The 23,718-nt window shown below is 36.7% G+C and overlaps 2 protein-coding genes across 2 annotated transcripts in view; both read left to right on the top strand.

Annotated features, from left to right (window-relative positions):
- Positions 1 to 2,982: 2,982 nt before the first annotated feature.
- LOC129270725 (oligoribonuclease, mitochondrial-like) lies at positions 2,983 to 11,990 on the top strand. The gene is made up of 3 exons (XM_054908045.2): positions 2,983 to 3,453; positions 5,022 to 5,320; positions 6,955 to 11,990. The coding sequence occupies exons 1-3, from the start codon at positions 3,205 to 3,207 to the stop codon at positions 7,073 to 7,075; spliced, it is 669 nt and encodes a 222-aa protein (XP_054764020.2). The 5' UTR covers positions 2,983 to 3,204; the 3' UTR covers positions 7,076 to 11,990.
- A 9,373-nt stretch (positions 11,991 to 21,363) lies between these two features.
- The window catches only part of LOC129270722 (glycogen debranching enzyme-like), a 42,175-nt gene continuing 39,820 nt past the window's right edge, over positions 21,364 to 23,718 (top strand). The window contains exon 1 of the mRNA XM_064106464.1: positions 21,364 to 23,131. Coding sequence (XP_063962534.1) covers positions 23,099 to 23,131 — 33 coding nt within the window. The 5' untranslated portion in view covers positions 21,364 to 23,098. The remainder of the gene's footprint in view (positions 23,132 to 23,718) is intronic.

The raw sequence follows: 23,718 nt of genomic DNA, 5'->3' as shown, positions 1-23,718 counted from the left end.
AGTTTGTTTAATCCCATCTCATTTTCATTGATCTTTCTTTTGCCATTTCGTGACTTTGGATTCCAGAACCAATTGATTTGAGGGTCTATAGCCTCTGTTATTGAACCAATCTCTTAATTTGACATGTGCTTAGTAAAGATTATTGAAGCTAGCCTGTGTCAAAATTTGTTCATTTTGACCGAGTGGAATTTGTGTAGTGCACTTGTGAAGTTTGATAAGTTTCTTTGGAACCCAGTTTATGTTTCCCTTGTAAAAAAATACATGTAAGTTGCAGTGATTACCAGTATCTATTAAACATTAAATCAGTGGTCATTCAAGTTTTTTTCATTCTTAGGAGGACAAAATTTGAATGAAAATGATTGTGTATAATAAAATACAAAAGATCGATGTTGTCGCATTATGTGGCAAATTGGTATTTCAACATTTTGACTGCTACCTGCTAGAAGGCCAATGCTGTTAAGGCCCCCTTTCCACAAAAGGGAGACCCTTGAAGGACCTCTGAAAGACCAAACATTTGTAAGGTCTTACAGCAGTCTCCAAGATCACTGAAATTTGTCATCTCTGTGGAATGGCTTAGAAAGATGCCTCAAAGAACTCTGAAAAACTGATTGATACTTATTGTCTTTAATACTGGGCTTATACTAGTCCTATAGAGATCTTTCAATGGTCTTTCAGAGATTTTATGCAACAAGTGATCTTTCAGATTTCTTTCCATGGACTTTTCCTCTGAGTCTTACAGTGATCTCCACAAAAATCTGGAGAGACTGTCAAAAGATCATGGAAAGACTAATAAGAACTTTGAAAGTTCATCAAGAGACTGTTGAAAGAGTGACAGAAAGACCATCAAAAGACCATTTTCCTGAAAGACTGTTTTGAACCGTTTCAAAGAGTTTTGGAGATCATGGAGACCAGGAAGATCACTGAAAGATTAATCAGGAATTGTGAAAGACCTCAGAGATCTCTGAAAGTTGTTTGAAAGTTCTCTGAAAGATCAAGCAAGTTTCATGGTCTTAAGCGGTCTTTTAGAGATCTTGCTTTCTGTGGAATGGGGGTTTAAGTAGCAGTCAAAATGTCGCAATACCAGTTTACCCCCTCATGTGACAACAGGGGTCCGTTTCATGAAAGTTGTCAGCACTGACAAGTTGTCTTTCTCTGACAGTTACCATAGCAACAGTCAGAGGCCAGTGCTTCTTAGCCAATCAAAACCCTAGGATTTCACTGAAATAGTCAGCACTGACCATTTAGTCAGTGCTGACACCTTTGATGAAACACCCCCCCCCCAGATCAACTTGACGCCTATTTCTACTACCATAATGATGAACATATCTTCCACGTGAACAAATTTTTAATCATGAGTATGGTGATATTACATGTAGTAATAAACTAGATTTTATTTCGTCACGAGGACAAAGTGGATAGTCTTTCATCATTTTCCGAGCAATATAAGTACTTGTGTAATATGAAACAAATATCATCTTGATCATCTTCATCATCCTCACCATCCTCTTTATCATCATCATCACCATCATCAACATCATCACCATCATCACCATCATTATCCTCATCATCATCACCATCATCAACATCATCACCATCATTATCCTCATCATCATCACCAACATCATCACCATCATCACCATCATTATCCTCATCATCATCACCATCATCACCATCATTATCCTCATCATCATCACCATCATCAACATCATCACCATCATCACCATCATTATCCTCATCATCATCACCAACATCATCACCATCATCACCATCATTATCCTCATCATCATCACCATCATCAACATCATCACCATCATCACCATCATTATCCTCATCATCATCATCATCATTAATCATCATCACCAATTGTTCATCACAATGCACAGAGAAAACAGTTATTAATGAATTTCAAAAAAAGAGGAACTCCACAAATGCACAATACCACTACAAGCTTTACAAATTCACCTCGTCTAACCATGGTCGGAGAAAATATAAAAAGAAGTATTTGTATCAATTATCATAACTGTTTTATTCATACTTTTACTCATCATTGAAACACTGTTAGATCACATTGTTTGAAGCTTTGAATACAAAATTTTCATTGGATCATACAAAATATTTGTTCAATATTAATGATAATAATAATGCAGTTCTTGTAAAGCGCATATGTCATAATGACCCTATGCAAATAATAAGCTGTAACGCGCTTTGAGCCATTCTGGGAAAAGCGCTAAATAAAAATTGGCTTTATTATTTTTATTATGCTCTTCCAAAGGACTTGGATATTTACACCTCTTTCTCTATCCGATCATATTCTCTCATATTTTGTAAATTTATGATCTTGATTTCAAACTTAAAGGCAAAATTATAAACCTTCTCTGTGTAAGCCTTTTCGTTTATGTTAATTATTCATGTAATTTGTGTTGATATTTAGGGCCTATGTTGTAATTACATTGTATGCAACTCGTCGTACAAACATGTATATGGAATTGATTTTGTTGACGATTTAATGAAAATTTGGGGTCAATAAAAATATCTTTGAAATATTGACTTTTGGTCTTTTTGGTAGTTTTTCTGCACAGACTTCGAGGAAAACATTCAACGTTTCGTAAATTCCTTTATTCCCCTCTCCATCCGCACATGCAATTATCTCACCACCTGATTTTTCTTTTCTGATCTATTTAGATACCTGGACGATCTTTACTTATCGTCTAAAACGATTGTCTGAAGAATTGCCCTGTCACTTTCAAATGCATTTTTGTATAATTGTACCCATGCAAGCGATATATTTAATATGTAATGTTTTATTCCAAATGTTTTATAATGTGAGCAAAAGCAATTTCCAATGATGTGGACAATAAAATGAAATTGAATTGAATTGCAATGACAAACATGTACCGTACCTCAGTACTGCAAACAGTCAAAAGCTTCAAATACCTCCAACAGAATAAAAATGGATATGGCTCTAGCGCCACCTAATGATATATGCTATACATGACTGTACATACACGATTGCGCAAGAAATATGAAGCAGTGATTCCTCGCATGCAATCGCATGTACACGTACACCTTGTTAACACCGCAATCGCTCAACTCTTACCCCCGAGGTTTGGGCTGGAATGCGATGTAAGCTCCGTACCAACCACAGCTAGCTAGAGAGTTGTTGTGGAGCTGGAGCGCTCCGAAACTGTCCATGGATTTTCGTCAATGATTCTTTCAAGGCTACTCAATCCGTTAAAATTGTTTAACCGGAGTCTTTTTTTCAGCATTGATAAAGGAAGAGCAGCAAATATGAGCAACGACACCCACAATCGACCGAGGCAAAAGAAAAATGAGGAGTTAAAAAGTCGTCTGGTGTGGGTCGATTTAGAAATGACTGGTCTGGATTTGAACACTTGTCACATCATTGAAATGGCTTGCTTGATAACAGATGAAGATCTCAACATCGTTGCTGAGGTAAAGTGATTGGCATTCTCTTCGTTAATCGGTCAAACGGTTCCCCTTTTCTACTTCCTTTCAGTTTCACTTTATAATGCGTGCTTACAAATCGACAAGCATGACAAGTGAAGTGGTTCCCGAAACTACAATTTGACCTGAACGAGTTGTAATTATGGCGACCTCATAGTCTTATTCTTAATCATTATGACAAAATTCAAACTCAGATTCTTGTTGCTATATTCAATCAAACTTATCCAAGTAATCCAACACTCCCAAGTCATGTGGCAAAAGACATTTTTACTATTTTAGAATTTTCTAGATGAAACTAATTAGTGTTACTGTTAACATGATGAAGGGGGACTGAAATGAAATGAAATTCAATATTTTTTCAACCATTCTTAGTTGGGTTTTTTTTTTAAATGGGAATGTATTGCAGATGTAAAAGACTTAAGTTAAAGTTTGTTGTGGGTCTTCTTTTAATTTTTATATTCAAATCGCCTTGACGGACAAAGGGCACCTTAGAAGTTAGAGTCATGATATCACGTTTGTCAAAATTTTGTAAAAATTTACCCAAATTACAATTAGATCTATCTTTCCATTGTTGATTTTGCATGTACAATTTTTAATCAATGAATTGATATTCATTCGATCCAAATTTGATCAGCAACTGTGATTCCAGTATGAAAGTGGAATTCAACTAGACTCTAGTGAAAAATGTGCATTCTTTTTCAAATCAATGTTTTTGTCACTCATTCAATGAACAAGGTTATGGTTTTTGTGGTATTCAATGTCCATATTTCCTGCCAGGTGATAAAAAAACCCATTTTACAAGATTTGTCTAATGATTTGTCTTTAATTATTTAACTTATTGGACCTGTGTGTTGATACAATAGCTACATGTAACTATAGAGCTGTTCTTCCAAATTATGTTTGAACTAATCAACTAAATTGTCTCTGATAATAATACATTCTAATCATTGCAATTCAGTGACAGTCTTTTGTGAGAATTTGATTAATTAAAAACGAAATCAATCAACCAATCAATCAAGCAACAAATCAATCCTTCAATCAATCAACCAATCATAATCAATCAATCAATCATTATCAATCATTATCAATCCATCCATCAACCAATCATTATCAATCAATCAATCAATCTTCTGGAAACAGTACAGGCCACCGTCTGGTGTATTGTCGTACTGGTGAAGTGCAGCGTGCAAGTGTATGTACATTATCCGATAAAAAATTGCTTACAGCGTGCAAGTAAAAACAACCACCGTTATTAACGGAGGTGGGTCTTCTGTTTTGTACCTCTTGTTTAAAGATGTGTAGAGAGGTACAATTAACTGTGCTTTGGGGGAGGGAGTTCCAAAGTCTTATCGAATCTGGGAAGAAGCTCCTCTGGTAGACAAGTGTTCTGGCAAAGGGAACAAAGATCTTCTGAGAATGACCTCTTTGCATGGATGTGGATGTGGATGTGGAATCAATCAATCAATCAATCCTTCATTCAATCTATCAGACAATCATGTGATATCAATCAGTATTTCAAATCCTCCCAAATGAAATTTATTTCTCAACTTATGCAGGGACCCAACATCATCATTCACCAACCCGACGAGATACTAGACAAGATGAACGATTGGTGCGTGCAGCACCACACTGCTTCAGGACTGGTGGACGCGGTCAAAGCCAGCAAGGTGTCTCTTCAACAGGCAGAATATGAGATGCTATCGTTCGTCAGGGAGTACACCTACCCCAAGCTCTGTCCTCTAGCAGGGAACAGTATCCACGTCGACAAGACCTTCCTGGTCAAGTACATGCCTCAGTTTATGGACCATTTGCATTATAGGATCGTTGACGTCAGCACTGTCAAAGAGCTTTGCAGGTATTCAATTGCAGATTTTCCAATCATCTATTACTGTACATGTGGTAGCAATCCAATCCTCAAGGTTTTAATTCTGAACGGTAGCCTTTGGAAGAGTGTCGTCTCATCTCAGACCGAAAATTTCATGAAATCAGGTGTGGCCAAGGGGGGGGGGGGTTGAAAATTTGAAAATATAACGGGGAACCCCATAGAATGCCTTCATTGCACACATTTTTTCCTTATGTTTTGTTTATTGCTCTCAAGCTTTTTGGGATACAAAAAGTCCTTCATTTTGGATAATATACCTCGTACTAAGTTTGTTATCACTGATTGGTCAAAACTGCATCATGTGACATGGTGCTATTCCATCTATCATCATCTCAGGGGTTTGAGTTTGAATTACCGTCAATTTCTTCTATCAAGCTGTCTGATAGTAGGCCTACTCGTAACCTTTGAGGGCGCCGCCACAAGTTGTGTTTGTTGTTGCTACACATGTATGCATCTACATGTAGCTGGCTGGAGCTAACTTGCTGCGCTTTGCCGCTGCTTGGTCATATACACACAGCAAATGGCGCACCGGTGCTGTGCTGGCCAGCTGGATGTATGGTTGTTCAGTAACAGTGCTGCTCATTTAATTTACAAAGGGATTTTATAGCAAATCAAATTAGAGTAGAGTTACCTTAATAGTGGTTCTAAAATTGAAACCCTTGGGTCTAAAGCTACATGTATGTGATTAATGATGAGGTATATAAAACAAATATGGACTGCTCTTTATTCGGATGACTTGGATATCCTCACTCCCTTGGTGCTTTGAATACCGGCCCTTCTATCACCCCTCGGCTAAGGCCTCAAGGTGATAGAAGTGCCAATATGAATAGCATCTCAGGAATGATAATTTACACAGTCATCTCCATGTGCAGTCAATATTTGTATACTGATGCCCCCTTTTTTTTGCCTTAGCAAATTTTTTCAGACGAATTCGCACCCAGTAAAAGTTTGACTCTGGATCCGCACCTGACATTATTTTATTTTCTATGTGGGACTGCCAAATGAAATGACGATAATGCTTGCCAAAAATAGTATAGGGGCAATTGAGTGTCTCTATTGCATTAGCTGGGGTTATGGAGGTTATGGAGGTTATGGAGGTTATGGAGGTGTTGACAACGATGAGAACTATCAAAGCACATTGTAAGAGCAAAGTAGGGGTTTTCACAGTTGTTTTACGTAGTTGCCAAAGATGTGAGCCCTAAAATTATATTTCTTAATCATGAGTTTAGGATATTTGATAATCCTATAATGTAATCTTTGAGAACTGCTATTATTGCATAATTAAAGATCATAATGAGTGCTTTATGGTATTCTCTTTCATTTGTCTGTGTTACCAAGGTTTATTGAAATTGTAACATTAAACAAGGTCAGGAAAAATGAAAAATGTATTTAATGTTTAGGAATGTTGTTAGATCATTATCGGCTGCCTATCCAATGATCAGTTACAGGGTTAAATGGACATTATGTTTTATTATCATATTAGTGTTTTCTTCTGTGAATAATTATTCATTAGCTGTTTTCAAAGGCAGCACTGCTGCTGTATCGAATTGCGTAATGCAGCCGAGACTGCCAGAGGTGTTCCACTTTTCTCTCTTTTTTTTTTATAGGAGGTGGTATCCAAAAGAATTTGAAGCTGGTTATCAGAAGAAGGCATCTCACAGAGCCATGGGGGACATCAAAGAGAGTTTAGAAGAGCTACGTTATTACCGGAGGACCATCTTCAAGTAACCCCAGACCTTTGCTTTACACACCGTTTCTCTTGCTGCTTTTGTGGTCTTTGAGATGCAGAAATACCGGTCGAAAGCATACCCTGAAGCCGCTTATTCCACATTCTTTCCAGATCAGTGAAATATTTTGCTTTTTCACTGAGCCAGGCATGGCCCTGGGAAGCGGGGGTGCTGCGTGTATTCTCCATAGAAAGCACCCCAGGTATTCGGGAAGATGTGTAACAATGGGAAAATGTAACGTAAATGACCTTAATTTTGTAATAAAAACCCTTTTTTTTAAATTTACATCAGCACCTCCAGTAAAAAGAATCGTTCCCAGGGGCCTAGAGCTAGGACTTATTATTTTTTACCTCTTTCCCCGGGATCTCTTTGGAAATTTCTTCATCTTGTTTGCAGAGGAGTGGTTCATATTTTTTACTATTAAAGCAAGAACTGATACATACTACCAGTTGATGGCTTGCACAGGGTTATTTACGGCTCATGTCTTAATACAAAGAGTTGCAAGAGATTCAATTCAGTCTTGTATTGCAATTGATCTCCATTTATGTATTTAAAGGTCAAGTCCACCCTAGAAAATTGTTGATTTTAATTGATAGAGAAAAATCAAACAAACATAACGCTGAAAATTTCATCAAAATCGAATGTAAAATAAGAAATTTATGACATTTCAAAGTTTCGCTTATTTTTCACAAAATAGTTATATGAACGAGTCAGTTACATCCAAATGAGAGAGTCGATGATGTCACTCACTCACTAATTCTTTTGTTTCTTATTGTTTGAATTATACAATATTTCAATTTTTACAAAATTGACAATTAGGACCTCCTTGCCTGAACCAAAAAATGTTCAAATAATGGAATTCCTCATGTTCAGGGAGGAATGAAACTTCATTTCACATGACGAGAAAATCTAAATATTTCATATTTCATATAATAAATACAAAAGAAATAGTGAGTGAGTAATGTCATCAGTTCCCTCATTTGCATACCAACCGAGATGTACATATAACTGTTTTGTGAAATGAAGTGAAACTTCAAAATGTCATAACTTTCTTATTTTACATCCGATTTTGATGAAATTTTCAGTGTTATGCTTGTTGGATTTTTTCTCTTTTTATTCAAATTATTTTTTTGTTGGGGTGGACTTGTCCTTTAAATAGCTTTATTATCCATGTGGGTGCTTGTAGACAGAGGAATGCCATAGAATTGCCAAAGAACATGGCCTAGTAACATGAAACTAAGTAATTGATCTTATGTCTTAATCTTTAGTTACGGTTGACTGCATTGATCATTTAGTGCAGTCAATCATACATAGCAACAGTTCTAGATAAATTTGTAATCTTTTATTTTGTATTTTTTTTATTTATTTTATGAGAATGGGTGTAATATTCCTCATTTATGCTATGGCTTTCAATAATTTTTTCTTTGAAGGGGCAATGGTTTAGTAATGCTGTGGTAGTCTGCAGGCACAAACCCTTGCTTTTCGTATAGTTCATAATGCAGGGTCTGAAGTGTGAGACTAGATTCACTATGCACCATTTTGAATCTAGTCTTCACTCTATTCATGGTATAATTGGTTAAAGTGTCAAATTTGAGTCTGTGCTTCCAGACTAGTGCAGGGGGTTGTATCAGAAACCTATCGGTAAGGTGGGCAAAGTTTACGCAAGACTTTTAACGCACAAATTATGGAAAGTTCTTGTCATGTGCTGAATGATATATATAAATTTTCTCCTTTGTGGGAGTGAATTTCCTGTTCAACCTTCATGAAATTTGACGTTGTGCGAAGTTTGCATGCAGATGCTTGTTAATGTAAAAATTGCCCGGGGGGCCACTAACATTGACGAGTGAATACCATGCGCGACCAAAAAAACACGTAAAAAGGATGTCTTTTTCAAGATAGCGCACGTTACGTACGTAACGTGATAAGGGTGTCAAAAACTAAAAATAATGAAAAAAGGGTATCTATTTCGCTAAGAAAGCTACGTGTTTAGGGTCAAATTTGCGGGGATGATAAAACAAAATTAAAATGTTTTATAAAGGATGTCCTTTTTGCCCCAACACTACGTGTTTTAGAGCCCAATTTGCAAGAGGTGTGGAAGGTGGGGCCGTACTAAACCAAATGGTGTGTAAAGGTATAAAACCGACGACCGACGGACCCATGACATAACAATAAAATATCGCTGTACTTGTTTAGGGGTTCATTTCAGGGAATACTTGCCAATAGTATTTGTTTCCAATACTTGTTAGGGGTAGGGTTTCAGACGCCAATACTTGTTAAGGAGTGCATTTTCAGAATATGGAAAATACGTGTTTAGGGTGCTTTTCGAGACCCCATGGTCGCGCATGGTATCCACTCGTCAATGGAAGTGGCCCCCCTGGGAAAAATTGCAACCTACTCAGATATTATTCCAGCTGTAGCTGATAAGAAAATTGAGAATCAAACTGAATCAACTGATTGGGTCCCACGAACAGGTCACCCGTCATGTATAAAGTTGTTTATAGTTTACATTGAGCTTTAAAATTTGAAATGGCATTCAAGGTTCAAAACCAGTATGGTACTGTTATGTGGCGATATTCAAGTGCTGTTATGTGGTGATTTCTGATGTTTATGTTGCATTCAGCTCAACACCAACTAAAACCATATCTAGATGAGGGTGGTGTTGAATGATCTCTGTTGTAACAAGGTATTAGGTTAATACATACATATGTTTATAATCAAATCTCCCCACTCACTAGTAATACCATACCCCAGTGGAACATTGAATGGAACAAGGAGTGGTTTTCACTGACTATTCATTGTTCACTTCAAATCCTTCCATCTGATTGGCTGAGTGCAAATTAGTCTGTGAAAACCACCCGATATTAAAAGTTTCCAAGAAACGCTTCCCATGTCAGAGATCACAATTTGTTTTTATTTCAAGTTCATTGGCAGTTCTTTATGTTGACAAATTCTAGATCACAATGAATATGATAACACTATGGGAATACATCTACATGTAGGTGGTCAAATTGACTTGCTCATTTCTCATCTCCTGTGATCTTCAGCATTTACATACACTATTTGTAAGTTCTCCCAGAAAAAAAGGTATAATCCCTTGAAAGAATGATCGGCATTAATAGATGGTTGACTTGAATGGGATGCTCCCCAGGGAGTGTAGAATGTGTGTCTATGGTATGATCATATGTGGCAATCCTGGGGACCGTTTCATGAAAGTTGTCAGCACTGACGCACTGACAAGTTTTCTTTCTCCGACAGTTACTATAGTAACAGAGGCCAGTGCCTTTCAGCCAATCAAAACCAAGGAATTCACTGAAATTGTCAGCACTGACAATTTAGTCAGTGCAGAAAACTTTCATGAAACACCCACCGGAAGGTTATTCTTTGAACGAAAGGTTATTGCAAGTTATGTAAAGGCCACTGCACACCTCATGATTGGTCTGTGAACCGATTGTGGAATATAACGTAGAATTTATCATTTGTAAACAAATTTTCGGCATCACTGGTATGTGTTTAAGATTGCATGCTCGATCTGTAATGAAAATCATAAGTCAGAAAAAATTGGAACCAGTGGGATTCGAACCTGCCATCTACTGCTTTCCGGGCAGCGACTTAACCACCAGGCTATTCTGGTTCACGGCTAAATCACGATGAACTGGAATTCAAATACCCTCGATCCTCTTCTTTCTGACTCATTAATATGCAAATGCAGTCCGCCGTGGACAATAGTAAATAAAGAGAGGAAATTATAATTTGTAAACAAATAAAACATAGAATTTGCTGTTATTATTGAGACATGGGGAGGGTTTCGTGAAAGAACTTGTCAGACGTTTATCTGACAAGTCCTATTTTATCCGACCGTTACGATAGTAACAGTGCCTCTCGGCCCATCAGAATCAAGGAAAGTTGTCAAATCTGACAACTTGTTGGACGAAATTGTTGATGAATCGCTCTCATGACATAACTTATTGTGTAATATTCAAAATCATTGTACTAATACCGAAGTTCAAATCTGTGACGATGCTATCATCCTTATCATAATAAAAACAAACTTGGTATCTAGTCGTAATGATATCATAGCAATCGTAAGATTGGTTACGATTTGAAACTAATTTTGCCTTGAGTCCAGAATGTAGTCATACAAAATTGTTTTATTAGTATTCTTACAGTTAATTTGAACCTCTAATAAAAACATACTTTTTATAGACATTTTCAGAAAATGAGCTTAAAGGTATTGTTTAACTTTGTGAGCAGCCGATTAAAAAAATTATCAAACCAAGATGAAACATGTGTACAAGTGCATGTATTAGAACTAATAAACCCTGAAAACAACCATTATTGAGAATGAAAAGCTAAAACTACAAGGCAAACCCCGATTTTGTAAATAGGCGTCTTATAGACGCCTAAATAGTACGCATAAGTGTATGGGATGAAATTAAGATGGTGTTTTCGGTCACTTTATATTTCAATTTTTGAAGCACTAAATAATTATTTTTGAACACAATTTTTTCTGGGCTTCATTTTTGTAACATATCACAGACACAGGTGACAAGTGTGACCTTCTAGCTCAGATTTTTTAAAAGTCAAACCAATGTTGTTCCCAAAATAAGGTGTGTGGTGGCCTAAGTTAAGGTCACTTGTTATTGTTCTACAGGGGTCCGTTGCAGAAAGAGTTGCGTTTAGACACAAGTAAAAAAAATCAATCGCAAGTCCCAAATGCGCGCTGTTGATTGGTTGAAAATCAAGTTGCGCATGAATTTTAGAGTTGCGATTGATTGCAACTCTTTCTGCCCCAGATCTTCCAAGTACTAAGTACACTGTACTAGAATGACGTAATATATGCAACAGCATTGACATGCCATTTATTATCAGAAAGATGCACTGGTACATGCAATAAATGTATTTGAATATCGAACCTACTCCCTGCGTTCTTGACAGATTATTGAGATTTGCTGTTTGTTTTTTAAAGGGGAAGTTCACCCTGACAAAAGTTTATTGTAAAAATAGCAGAAAAAATAACAAAAAAATATTGTTGGTTTGAGGAAAAGATCAAGAAAGTTATTAGAGTTTTAAGTTTTGGATTTGTGACGTCATATACGAGCAGCTGTCCGATATGTTATGTAATATAGAATGCATACATTTCAATTTTTTAATGGTTCTTGATGACTTATTTTTGTTTCTTTTAGGAACGGGTGTGAAATAATTTGTCTATTGATATACTGACGAAACAGTAAAAACCTTTTTCGATTTTCTGAGAAATTGACATTTCATTGATTTTTTACCATACGATATGTAGGAAAGCTGCTCGCATATGACGTCACAAATGAAATAATTAGAATTTCAATAACTTTTCTATTCTTTGATGGATTTTTCTCAAACTTTCGACAATATTAATTGTTTTTTCTGCTATTTTTACAATTAACTTTTTGTCAGCTGAGGATAAACTTCCCCTTTAATTGTTTCCATGGCAATTCCATATGATATGTACTTCCCCCCCCCCCTACCTGAAATGATATGTCTTTTCTATTTCATGTGAAAGTTCTAAAATGTTTTCAAGTTTTGATGGCTTGAGCAGTACCCAAGTTCAAGTAAGAATGAGGGGAAAATAAGATTGATTATTTTATGGAATTGCCCACATCAGTGATCAAGAAGGGCCATTTAATGTTTTTCATGTTTGATCAAGTGTTTTTTTTAATTTTAATTTTAAGTCGAGCCTTTAAAGCAGATACGAACCAATAGCGCGATCTTGAGTCCTCAACTACTCATATCTGGCCAGTTTCCTGACCCATAATGCTAGTGTAGTCTAGTAATATAGACCCACTTGAATGATAACATGCTAATTAACTACTCAATACATTTTTATATCGCAATAATTATGTTACCAGGTAGCAAAACAATTACTTTTCCTCTCAAAAGGTTTTAGTTTCTCTATACAAATAAAATTATAGGTCAATTTATTCTCTGTAGTATTAATAGATATCTGAAAACGTATATTTTAAGACTAGGCATTTGTAACACACAGTCAATGAGAGACCACACACAGACGTGATTTTTCACTAAATCCACCCCCCTCGCTTTCTGTCCTAGCTGCCCTCTTGCTTCTCAAGATTTTTCCCTCCTTTCCTCACTCACAACTCACTCTCTGGCAGGAAAGGAAATTTCAATTCCTAGGGGCTATTTTTTCCCCACATTGGGGCGATTGCTGAATTTTAGGGGCTATTTCTTTTATTTCATGGGCTACTATTTTGCGCAACAAGCATAATGGTATAAAGAAAATTATTATAATTGATTTTTGGGGGCAGATATTGAGGCAACTTGAGAAAAGTTGGTCACCACAAAGCATTCAGTTTGGGCAATTTTAGGGGCAATTTTGGCTGTCATGAGGGCAAAACGCCTGTTGCCCTCATGTATTTACTACTACTCTCTTGCTCAAACACAGCCCCCTCCCATCCTCCCTCTCTCCTTCCTCACACTCCTCCCTTTTCTCTCTCTTGCTTCATATCTGCAACAAAAGCCCTATTGCTTTCTCTTTAGTGTTTCTTTCCGTCTTTTTTTCTTTCTTTCTTCCTTCCTTCCATTCTTCCTATCTTTCTTTCTTTCCCACTCTCTCTCCTTTCTTTAAATCCTTCCTCCTCTTGGTTCTCGATCAGCCTCTCACTTTACCACTTATAATATCTGCAACTACAGCTCCCACTCAGTTGTCCCTCTCTCTTCCTTCTATTTTTCTTTCTGTTTTCTCCCATTTCCCTTCTTTACATTCTCTTTCTCCTTCTCTCTCTCACTCTGTCTCTTCCCATTTCATTTCTGCCCCTCCACCTTTCCATTCCTCCCCCATTTTCACTTCCTTTTCTTTCCTTCCCCATGTCCCCTCTTTTGTCTTTCTTCTTCTTTGTCCTTTTCCCCTCTCCCTTCCATCCATCCATCCATATCCATGATCCGTCCACCCACCCACTCATCCATCCATCCATCCATGATCCATCCATCCACCCATCGATCCATCCATATCCATTTTGGCCAATTTGGCCAGGTCGCGGGTGGGGCAAAAATTCAATCTCAATGGATCTTCTTTATTTTCTGTATATTGATGCACCCACCCTTCCTTCCATCCATCCATCCATCCATCCTTCCATCCATCGGATGGAAGGAGGATGGGGCTTCCCGGGGCTTTATTCCCAGGCCAGGCCCTATGCCGAGCTGCATAAATTTCCGGGTTACGGTACCGGCACGTCATGCATGCGGCGCGGGGATTGACACCGGCTAACTACGTGCTCGAGCCCTCAGTCTCTCTGGCGAACAAGGAAATGTCTTGACCAAAAGCTAGCATTAAGAAATAATTTGGAAGAATTTGTGGCAGCCGAATTTGTCAACCCTCAACTTAAGTTTTACGGTGCCGGTAAGAATTAATCTTTCACTCAGTATTTTCTCTAGTTCAGGGCCCAGAGTCAGGCCGGTGCTCTCGGTTAGTTCAGGGAGCCAGGGCTGAATGTTCCTTTGGCACTCATACACTGCGGTTGAGCGATTAATCTCCTGTGCAATTCGAATTACTGGAACACGGAAACGTGATATCCTCGATTATAATACGCACATGAAAATCGTCATGAATTTGTGTATGAATTGTGTTTGATGTCTGGACACTTGTAATTAATCAAAACATGAGCCAATAAAAGCTTCATCTCTCGGTCTGTGTTTTCTAATTATATAGGGCAAATCATTGTTTAGGGAACCACTCGATATAAATGATAATCTTTGATTTGTTATGCGTGCTCTTGAGTCTTGTGTTTGTATTTGTAAAGACTAAGTAAAGTTACAATTTATACAAAAAAGTAAAGTCACACTTTTGTGTACACAAAGCCAAAGTCAAAGATAGTACAAGGGGAAGATTGGACAGTACATAGAGCGCGCAATGCCAATGAAATGCTTTGGAAGAGCGGCCTACTACAGTGTTGAGTAAGTAAGAACCCTTTTTTACCTCTGCGTATCGCGATATGGTTGTGTACAAAACATATGAACAAAATATATGCAATATTTATCTCATATTTTCAATGTGTGTTATTGCTTTTGAGTTTTTTGTGTTTATAAAACCTTGACTGAGTCTGAGAATGAGGTTTTCAAGGTTGGCTCTAACAATTCGATCATTGATTGACACTTGTTCTACATTCAGGTAAAGTGATGTCAGAATAGAGATTATAGGCCTACATGGAAGTAAAATGTACAAACAATACAAAAGTTTATGATGTTGTTTGATTTCTAGTTTTTCTGCATTTCTGCATAATTAAGCATTTTATGTCCCCATAAATCCAATTCACTTACCGAGAGGCGAGCGATAAATTGCTCTACCAGAAATGGATTAAGGTGAGCGGTAGCAAGTGATCACTCTTGCTCCCCTTCAAACCGAGTCCCTGGGGCCGATTGCACAAAAGGGTCTTTCCAAGGACCGTCTTTCGTGTCGCCCATCTTTTATGATGCGCTATAAGCGGGGTGTTTCTGAAATTTATGATAAACAAATGAAATTCGTAAGCTTGCTTTTAAATCAAATTTTATACAATTTCATGAGATATCATATCATTTTATAAACAAATATTTTGTTTATTTTAACGGACAAATAAAATATATTTGCAGATAATTTATTTGAAATGCGTTTCACATGGCGTATCATAAAAGATGGGCGACACGAAAGACGGTCCTTGGAAAGACCCTTTCGTGCAATCGGCCCCTGGATACTGCCATTATATGCATGATATTATACATGTAGCTAAGCCTATGTTTGCATGGCTAAATTGTCTATTTGTTCCAAGAGAGAGAGAGAAGCTGGTAAGGGAAGGGGAGGAGGCAAGTTTTTAACTTATAAAAGTACTGCTCCTAGATTCACAATTTTGTTAAAAAAAGTGTTAATGACATTTCTACGTTATGTGCTATTTCTTGTTATTTGTTTTCTTTTCTTGCTGTGGTGTTATATTTTTATCTCTTTTTCCTCTGAATTCTTTTGGCTCGGCCCCAGACTGCTACTAATGTATGGTTTAAAATTTCTGCTATTTTCCCCTTCCACTCTTGAGGGCCATTTCAGCACAGCCTCTTTCTTGATTTTCCCCCCTTCTTTTGTCCTTTGTCCCATTTCCTTTATACACTTCTTCATTTCTTGTCTTCTTTCCTTCTCTTTTCCCCTTCATATATTTCCCCTTCTCCATTTTATTTCATTTCATTTCTTTCTCTTTTTCTTTTTTCATCCTTCCCATTCTTTAGCTTTCCCCTCTCCTCCCTTTATTTCCATCTCTTTCTCCATCTTTTCCCCTTTTCTCCCCTTTTCCTTTTTTGAGAGGGGGGGGGGGGTGCCTTTGGCCCCCATTGATCTGTTTCTGTATACCTATATGTACTTGTTCATGTAAATATTTTTCTCAGCATTCATAATTTGGAAATGAAGTATAAAAATAATTTTGTTCCCCCACATTGTATGAAGGGGGATGTGCGTGATCTGTGTAGGCACTGTAGCCTACCTAAAATTTCATAAAGCTTTAGTTTATGTTGTTCATTGCATTCTTAAGTGTAAGCTTGCCAGAAAATAACTAAGCATTAGATTCAATTATATGAATTTCTAATATGAATAACCATTTTGTGTCGTGTCATTTTAAAACACTGATGCCCTGGCCCCCAGGTCTGTTAAAACCAATTCATTTTTATATGATTCAAAGGTTGTGTTGAGAGTGACAGTATTTTGAGGCCTTTACATGAATTGATGAAATGCCTATAAGTAAAATTATTTCTTTTCAATTCACAATTTTGAATCGATATTTTGTAATTAATAAAATATCACTATTTCACATGAAGTTTATGACACCGTTCTCTCTACGTTCCTAAAACTAGTTTAGTGGAAGCGATCTTCCAAACCAGTTTGGAAAACCACCTCACGATGTAGGTTTCAAGATCGCTTTGCCTTGTTAAATTGGTTTTAGCGTGAGGACACAACTGTTCTTCGGGAAGCGATCTTCGCACATTTTGAGCACGCTACTCCACACGACAGGTGTTGAATGCCTACACTGCGGTTTCGATTTTCGCGCGAAACGTGTCACCCCACTGAGAGCATTTCCATAGCAACACGATCACTTTACGTGAAGTGATTTTGAAAACCACTTTCGTGTGATCAAGTGGGAACGCTAGCTAGCAAAGCGATCTTCCAAACTGGTTTCCTGAATCGGTTTCCAGTCAACTAGTTTTAGAAAGCGTAATGAAAACGGCCTTTGTGAGAATCACACAGATACATACTTGCAGACTTGGGGCAGCAAGCCATTTATGTACCATACATGTAGTTTGTGGTTGGGACAAAAATTGCATAGGGGCAGGGCTGGGGCAGATTTGCCACCAAATGGCCAAGAGCCCTGGAAAAAAAAAAAAGAGCCCTGAAAATTCCCATAAGTTTCAATGTAATCTGTTATGCAGTGTAACAAATTTTGGCTAGTGAGCCAGGTAGAAAAAATAAATGGGGGGCTATTGGTTATTTCAGCCACAAAATGCTCAAAAGAGCATTGGGAAACAAAAAAATCTCCATTCACTGCAAAGCTTATCTAATCTAGCAGATTTTATGCAATACGTTGTGAAAAGTATAATAAAAAAAGAAAATAGAATTTTTGCTACTCACTTGTAAGATCATTTTTAATATTTTGTTATTAAGTTCCATTGGTTCATTAGGGAGGGAGATATTAAAGCATTCTACATTTCATGTACTGCATGTAATCCTATCTACATGTAGAAATTATTAGCAATTAAAAATTTGCATGGGAAAATACTGACATAAATGACATCACAGAAGAAGTGCTCAATGATGGTAAATCCTCCAAATTTAGAGTGAGCCCTCTACAGTTCTATCATGGATTTGTGAGAAAAAAAAGGAAATTAATCTTCACTGAACATATACATGTGAAATAATGTATGGTTCGGGCATATAAAAAACAATTTTGTGTCACAGATTAAGATTTAATAAATTTATTATAACGGCAAAATTAATACAAATCAAACTACTGCTACATGTAGCAGCTTGACTATTTTTTTCCCTGTATTATTTTACCAATATTTTTTTGAATTTTATTCGTTTAAATGGCAATTCCACCTTGATAAAATACTTGATTTGAATATAAAGAAAATAAATGAAAACCTTACTGCCTAAAATTAATCAAAATCAGTTGTAATAAGAGTTCAAATGATATTTTAAAGTTTCACAATATTAATTAAAAAAAAAATCATTGTACAGTTTATCCACATCCAAGGTGGTGCCCAAATGATGGACCTTGTGACATTACCCACTCACTATTTGTTTTGTATCTTGTGAAATATCATAAAAGTTTAATTCCTTGCTAAATATACATGTACACTATACATAGAATTGTACTTTGATGAAGAGTCCTTTTATTGTCATATCTGCATTTATGATTTCACATATTTATTAAATATACAAAAGAAATGGTGAGTGACGTCATTGACTCATTTGCATAGATCACATATAAGAAATTATGCAAAATTCTTATTTTCCATTTGATTTTAATGAAATTTTTAGTATTACGCTAGTTTGATTTATATCATCTTTTATTTTATTAACTTTTGTTGGGAGAAAGCTTCACCTTTAATTATTCATTTATTTATTTATTTACAGAAATCATTCACCTGGGACAAGTTGAAGGCCTCAAAATGGCAACTTTATTTTATCTCTTTCTTTTTGTATTTTTCCTATTCAAGTTTAGCCTAAATGTATCAGAAATCAGGGGGAATTGGAATAGAATGTGTTGAGAAGATAGAATAGAAGTACCAAAAACAGTGATTTTGAAGTTTCCATTGCATAGCCAACTTTAGGGTTCTCAGTGACTAATTTCTCTTCCTATTGTTTTAGTATTGAATGGAAGCTATATAGGTGCTAAAAATAAATCGTCACAGACGGCATACATCATGTACATGTACATGTATGTAAAGTGCAGAACATGTTCTTTGTTTTATATCTGTATGATTTTAGGGTTCTACATGAAATGTACCGTAATTTTGGTAAAAAAACTGTAAAATGTGGTTTGTTTTATTTATCTCTATTTGTATTGATTCATATTTATTATTTTTTCAAATTGTTTTTATTTTTGTTATTGTTATTTCCTAATGTAATTTGATTAATTCATTTCATTTATATATTTTTTTTATTGAGGGTGATATTTTGGTTGGTTATTTGCTAACTTGTATCATTGGACAAAATATTGTACATGTACATGTACAGTAGATTATCATTTGATAGATGTGGGTCATTCCTTCGATTAGACATGGCTGTACATAGCATATGCAGGAATGGTAACTGATAGCTTCGTATGCTGTATACATTAACATTTAAGACTTCAGCAAACTTCTTATCTAGCCTCATACCTGGGCTAAGACTGTATTTTCTACTTCTAACTACAAGTATGGCACTGAGTCTTTTCATTTGTCTTTGACAGACATTTTTTTTCACAATGCAATAAAAAATATACATGTATACATTCAAAATTAGTACAGGTCTACAGAAGGGCTATACATGTGCACATGTACTCACAAGGATCAACAAATAGAGGCTAGTTGTTTAATTCAATCAGGGAATGAAAATCCAGAAAATTGACAATTTTTTTTTTCTCCTACTAATAGTGCAGCACCTGCAATTGGAAATAGCAAAGTATCAAGTTTCCTGAACTACATGTATCATCAAATAGATTATTTTTATTCAAGCTAGGCCAATATATTCACTATAAAGACAATACAGATGGAAGCAAGGCTAATTCAGATTGCCCCTCCCTTATCACTCTTGTTTCCTAACTATGATGTCAGTTATCAGTAGAGGTCAAGACACACCGATAGTCTGATCAGGGGTGACCGCACTATCGTAGTTTGTTGCGCAAGGCCTTCACTCAAGGAAAATGGCCTGAATATGCAGCCTAAGGTCCTTGGCATTGGCTTGTGTACAGAAGGTGCCAATTGATACTGCTACATGTACATTTGTGCTGGTCTTGTGTGAAGACCCTACATGTAGGTCTAGAAGACCCTCTTGACCCTGATTGAAGCTGTGGTACTCTGGTATTTTGATTTATAGTGGAGGGGTGGAGCAAGGTAATGTTAGAGTGACTTCATTTATTTTCCCAAACAAAAGAAAATAAAGGTGATTAATGTATAGGCCTGCCTAGTTAAACCAACACATTTTTTCCTTGGAATTTTGCTCCTTTTCTCTCCCCATTTTCTTAATGATTGTAATCCTTTGAACTTGAAGAATCATGGGGGGGGGGGGAGGGGGTCCACCCCTGTCCCTCAATGCTCATGACTCATGAGGCACCCCTCCCTGATTCTCATCTACACCTGTAATAGATTCTTTCATTTTACCGGCCATATCATAAGGTAAGGCATTCATCTGTACATTGCAAGGGGGGGTGGGTTCTGCCCATGGGCCCCTGTCCCTCGACTTCCTCCATGCTTATAAAGCACCCCATCACCAAATCCCATCTTTGATTTCATAACAATGTACAGATAAGGACCTTCATAAGATTACGAAAAAAACAACAACAGATATTTGAAGAAAACACAATTCACTGAATAGGCAAGGCTTTTTACAAGGTACAGTACTGTTTTGCACTATCAGTTGTACTTGTAACTAGCCTAATCCTAGCTTTTCCTTTTCAAAAAGTGTAAAACATACATACATGTATGCACCTGTGATATACTGGTACACAATTAAGTTGAAATTATAAAAAAAAATGTTTTGGAAAAAAAGAATAATGTGCAATGTGAATGTTGTTCGTGACACACACATCTACATGTGTGCCGGCACATATACATGTAACTAGGTTCCGGATGCATCGTATGCTGGTATTTTATTTTTGACCTCCGAATTGTAATTGGTTTCATTGTCATGAATAATAGAAAGCTACCAGGAAGTATAATATTTTATCTTTCTGTTCACATGTAAGGAGAATAGAGCCATTCATATGATTGAAGGACTGATGTGTTGGACAGATAGGGAAAATAGTGGTTTTGATTAATTGCTTGACATGTTCAGCAAATTTTTATGCAGTGTCATTCTAACAACCAGCACACAAAGCATGAATTGCATTTAAAGTGATAAATTGTTTGGAGCTGTTCTGTGCAGTGTATATAGCTTTGTTTGATTTGTGCATGCTTGTCAATAGCCAGGCAGGATACCAGCTGATTGTGGAAGGGAGCAATCTGATTGGCCATTAGGTGACACACCCCCGTCACTCCTCCAACTTATTGATCCACATTTGTGCATGACCAGTACAGCAGCACACATGCATTTCCACAGAGTGAAACACACTAGCTTCGGTAGCTTGCACAAGGAGTAGATTCTCTGGTGTTAATTTTGTCTACACATCAATTGATTTAATAGCCATGGAGGTATGTGGATGTTAATGTCTGTTTCTTCTCTGATTGTTTAGAATCAAGATAAATTGGCGAATAAAGAATGTTGTGTTTGAAAGAATGTGGTGCCATCGGTGGCTCTCCTTTTGGAGTTTGAATCTACGGTAGCTCAGGAAATCGTTTGGAAGGAAATGTCAGAGGAATAGAGTGAAAATTATCTGATTATTTTAACTATTATAGATACATAAATGTACCTTCATTATCCGGGACTCTGGCAACAAGAACATACATTGCAGTGTACTTCCCTCATTCTCCATAACAAGACTTTGATGATTATCTTCAAGAGGAAGAAAGAGGTCTCAAATATATTGAGACTTATAGGACTACAGTTTGAACAACCAGGAACTTGGAACATATTTGTGGATTTTACTTGTGTGTGTTTTTTTTTAAATGGCATAACGAGGATTTGTGACCTAAAGCAGATCAACATGTGTATGAATAGGAGATTTATGAGAGCCTGAGGGTTTTACTGTCAAGGGTGAATGGTTTCAAGCCCTAAAAAAAATCTGCTCCGGAGAGCACCAGTAAACAAACCCGATGACTAGGCAATCTTGTTGTGGGAATCCTGACGTATGTTATGCTGTTAGTTCATTTATTCAGTGAGTTTGAACAGAAGGAAATTTGGATTTTATTCCATTTGTTCAGCTGTGAAATGGAATGACTGAGTGGAACATAATTGTATATTCATTGAATTTTGACTCTTGAAGTTGATCCTCTTTGTGTGGAACCAACATATCCTGGAAGCTGCCAGCACCTCTTGGTTGGCGTTGTACTGACAACTACATGTAAAACTGGGAAAATATGACTTTAACTGTAAACAGACAGTATCTTGTACAGTATGGCTCAACTTTATTTGCAAATCAAAATAGGAAAATGAGCTGAAGCAGGAGGCCTTTAATTTACCAGTATTTTAGAGTGTGGAACTTCACAATCAAATGGAACATAAATCTTTTCATTTGATTTTGGCAATAGAAATTGAATGACTTCTTTTGAAACTGGATGGAATTGTGTTGACCTCAAACTGTAAACAAGTATTGCTATTACCGTGGCTGAAAACCATTAAAACCTCAATGATATCCATACAATATATTTTCAAGCTTCTTTGATTTACTTTGAACAGCCTCAAGTTCTGACCAGGAAACAAAAGAGGAACTTTCCATTTTGTTGTACACTCTGCATGCCTAAGGAATAAGATCATATTGTTGAAAATGCTGAAAAATATAGGTCTATTATTGTTATATTAATAGCCACGCTACTGCTTTGAACATCTGTTGTTAATGGTTGAAAAGTTGGCTTTTGAGTGTGTACTAACACGGACAACCATTGGAAATTGATCTGCGATGGTACATGTAAATGAATGTTTGCCTAGTTGTGAACCGTCATCAACGATCGATCTACCCCCTAATTACAGCTACATGTACATGTATCCTAACCAAATCCAGCCCGAAACGGTTCTATGAGGATCATTCGTTTGTTTGTTAACAACGTTGAATTATTATTTTCATGTGGCTGGCTGTTGTCCCATTTTTATAGTTCCTGCTGACATTTATGTAAATCATTGAACAAATATCAGATGGTCTGATTGAATGTTTGTATTTCATCAACAATCATGTCATCTCTTTGGATCAGTGCAAATGGTCGTGTAAGTATAGTATTATATCATGGGAGAGCAATGGTTAAAGAGACCATGATAACTGTACGTACATAGGCCTAGACTCTAGAGGCTTGCATATAAAATTAAATTGTCAATATTAATCACACCATTTGTAAACTTCATCTGGGCCCTGGGGAGCATTTCGTGGATGGACTTGTCAGACGCTTTATCTGACAAGTCCCATTTTATCCGACAAGTTACTGTACTTTAGTAACAGTGCCTCTCAGCTAATTCAAATCAAGGAAAGTTGTCAGATATCTGACAACTTGTTGGACGAAAATGTTGATGAAACGCTTCCCTGAAGTAAGTTGTACCTGTTATGAATTTGATACCAATTGTGTACAAGATCCAAAGCTAAAGCCTTAAAGACATGATCATGGACTCGGGGTGAATTCACCTCGAATTGCCCACAAGTGCCCTTGCAAAAATGAAAAAAGATCCCTAGAAATTTCACTAGGGTCCTATGCAATCTATGATACAGTGTAGTAAATTTTGATTTGCGAGCTCATTACGAGGCCACAGAAAGTTTCTTTTACAATTTTTTTTGTAGGTGTGTAGCCTTCATGCACTGGAGG

This window comes from Lytechinus pictus, chromosome 11, assembly GCF_037042905.1.
Source record: "Lytechinus pictus isolate F3 Inbred chromosome 11, Lp3.0, whole genome shotgun sequence".
Taxonomy (NCBI): domain Eukaryota; kingdom Metazoa; phylum Echinodermata; class Echinoidea; order Temnopleuroida; family Toxopneustidae; genus Lytechinus; species Lytechinus pictus.
The sequence above is the reverse complement of the archived record's forward strand: the minus strand, read 5'-3'. Positions and strand labels throughout refer to the sequence as shown.

Bases quoted from the DNA above. Each gene is read 5' to 3' on its own strand.
- LOC129270725 (XM_054908045.2), top strand. From the start codon at position 3,205: ATGATTCTTTCAAGGCTACTCAATCCGTTAAAATTGTTTAACCGGAGT. The intron at 3,454-5,021 runs GTAAAGTGATTG...CAACTTATGCAG, and splicing joins ATCTCAACATCGTTGCTGAG to GGACCCAACATCATCATTCA. The intron at 5,321-6,954 runs GTATTCAATTGC...TTTTTTTTATAG, and splicing joins ACTGTCAAAGAGCTTTGCAG to GAGGTGGTATCCAAAAGAAT.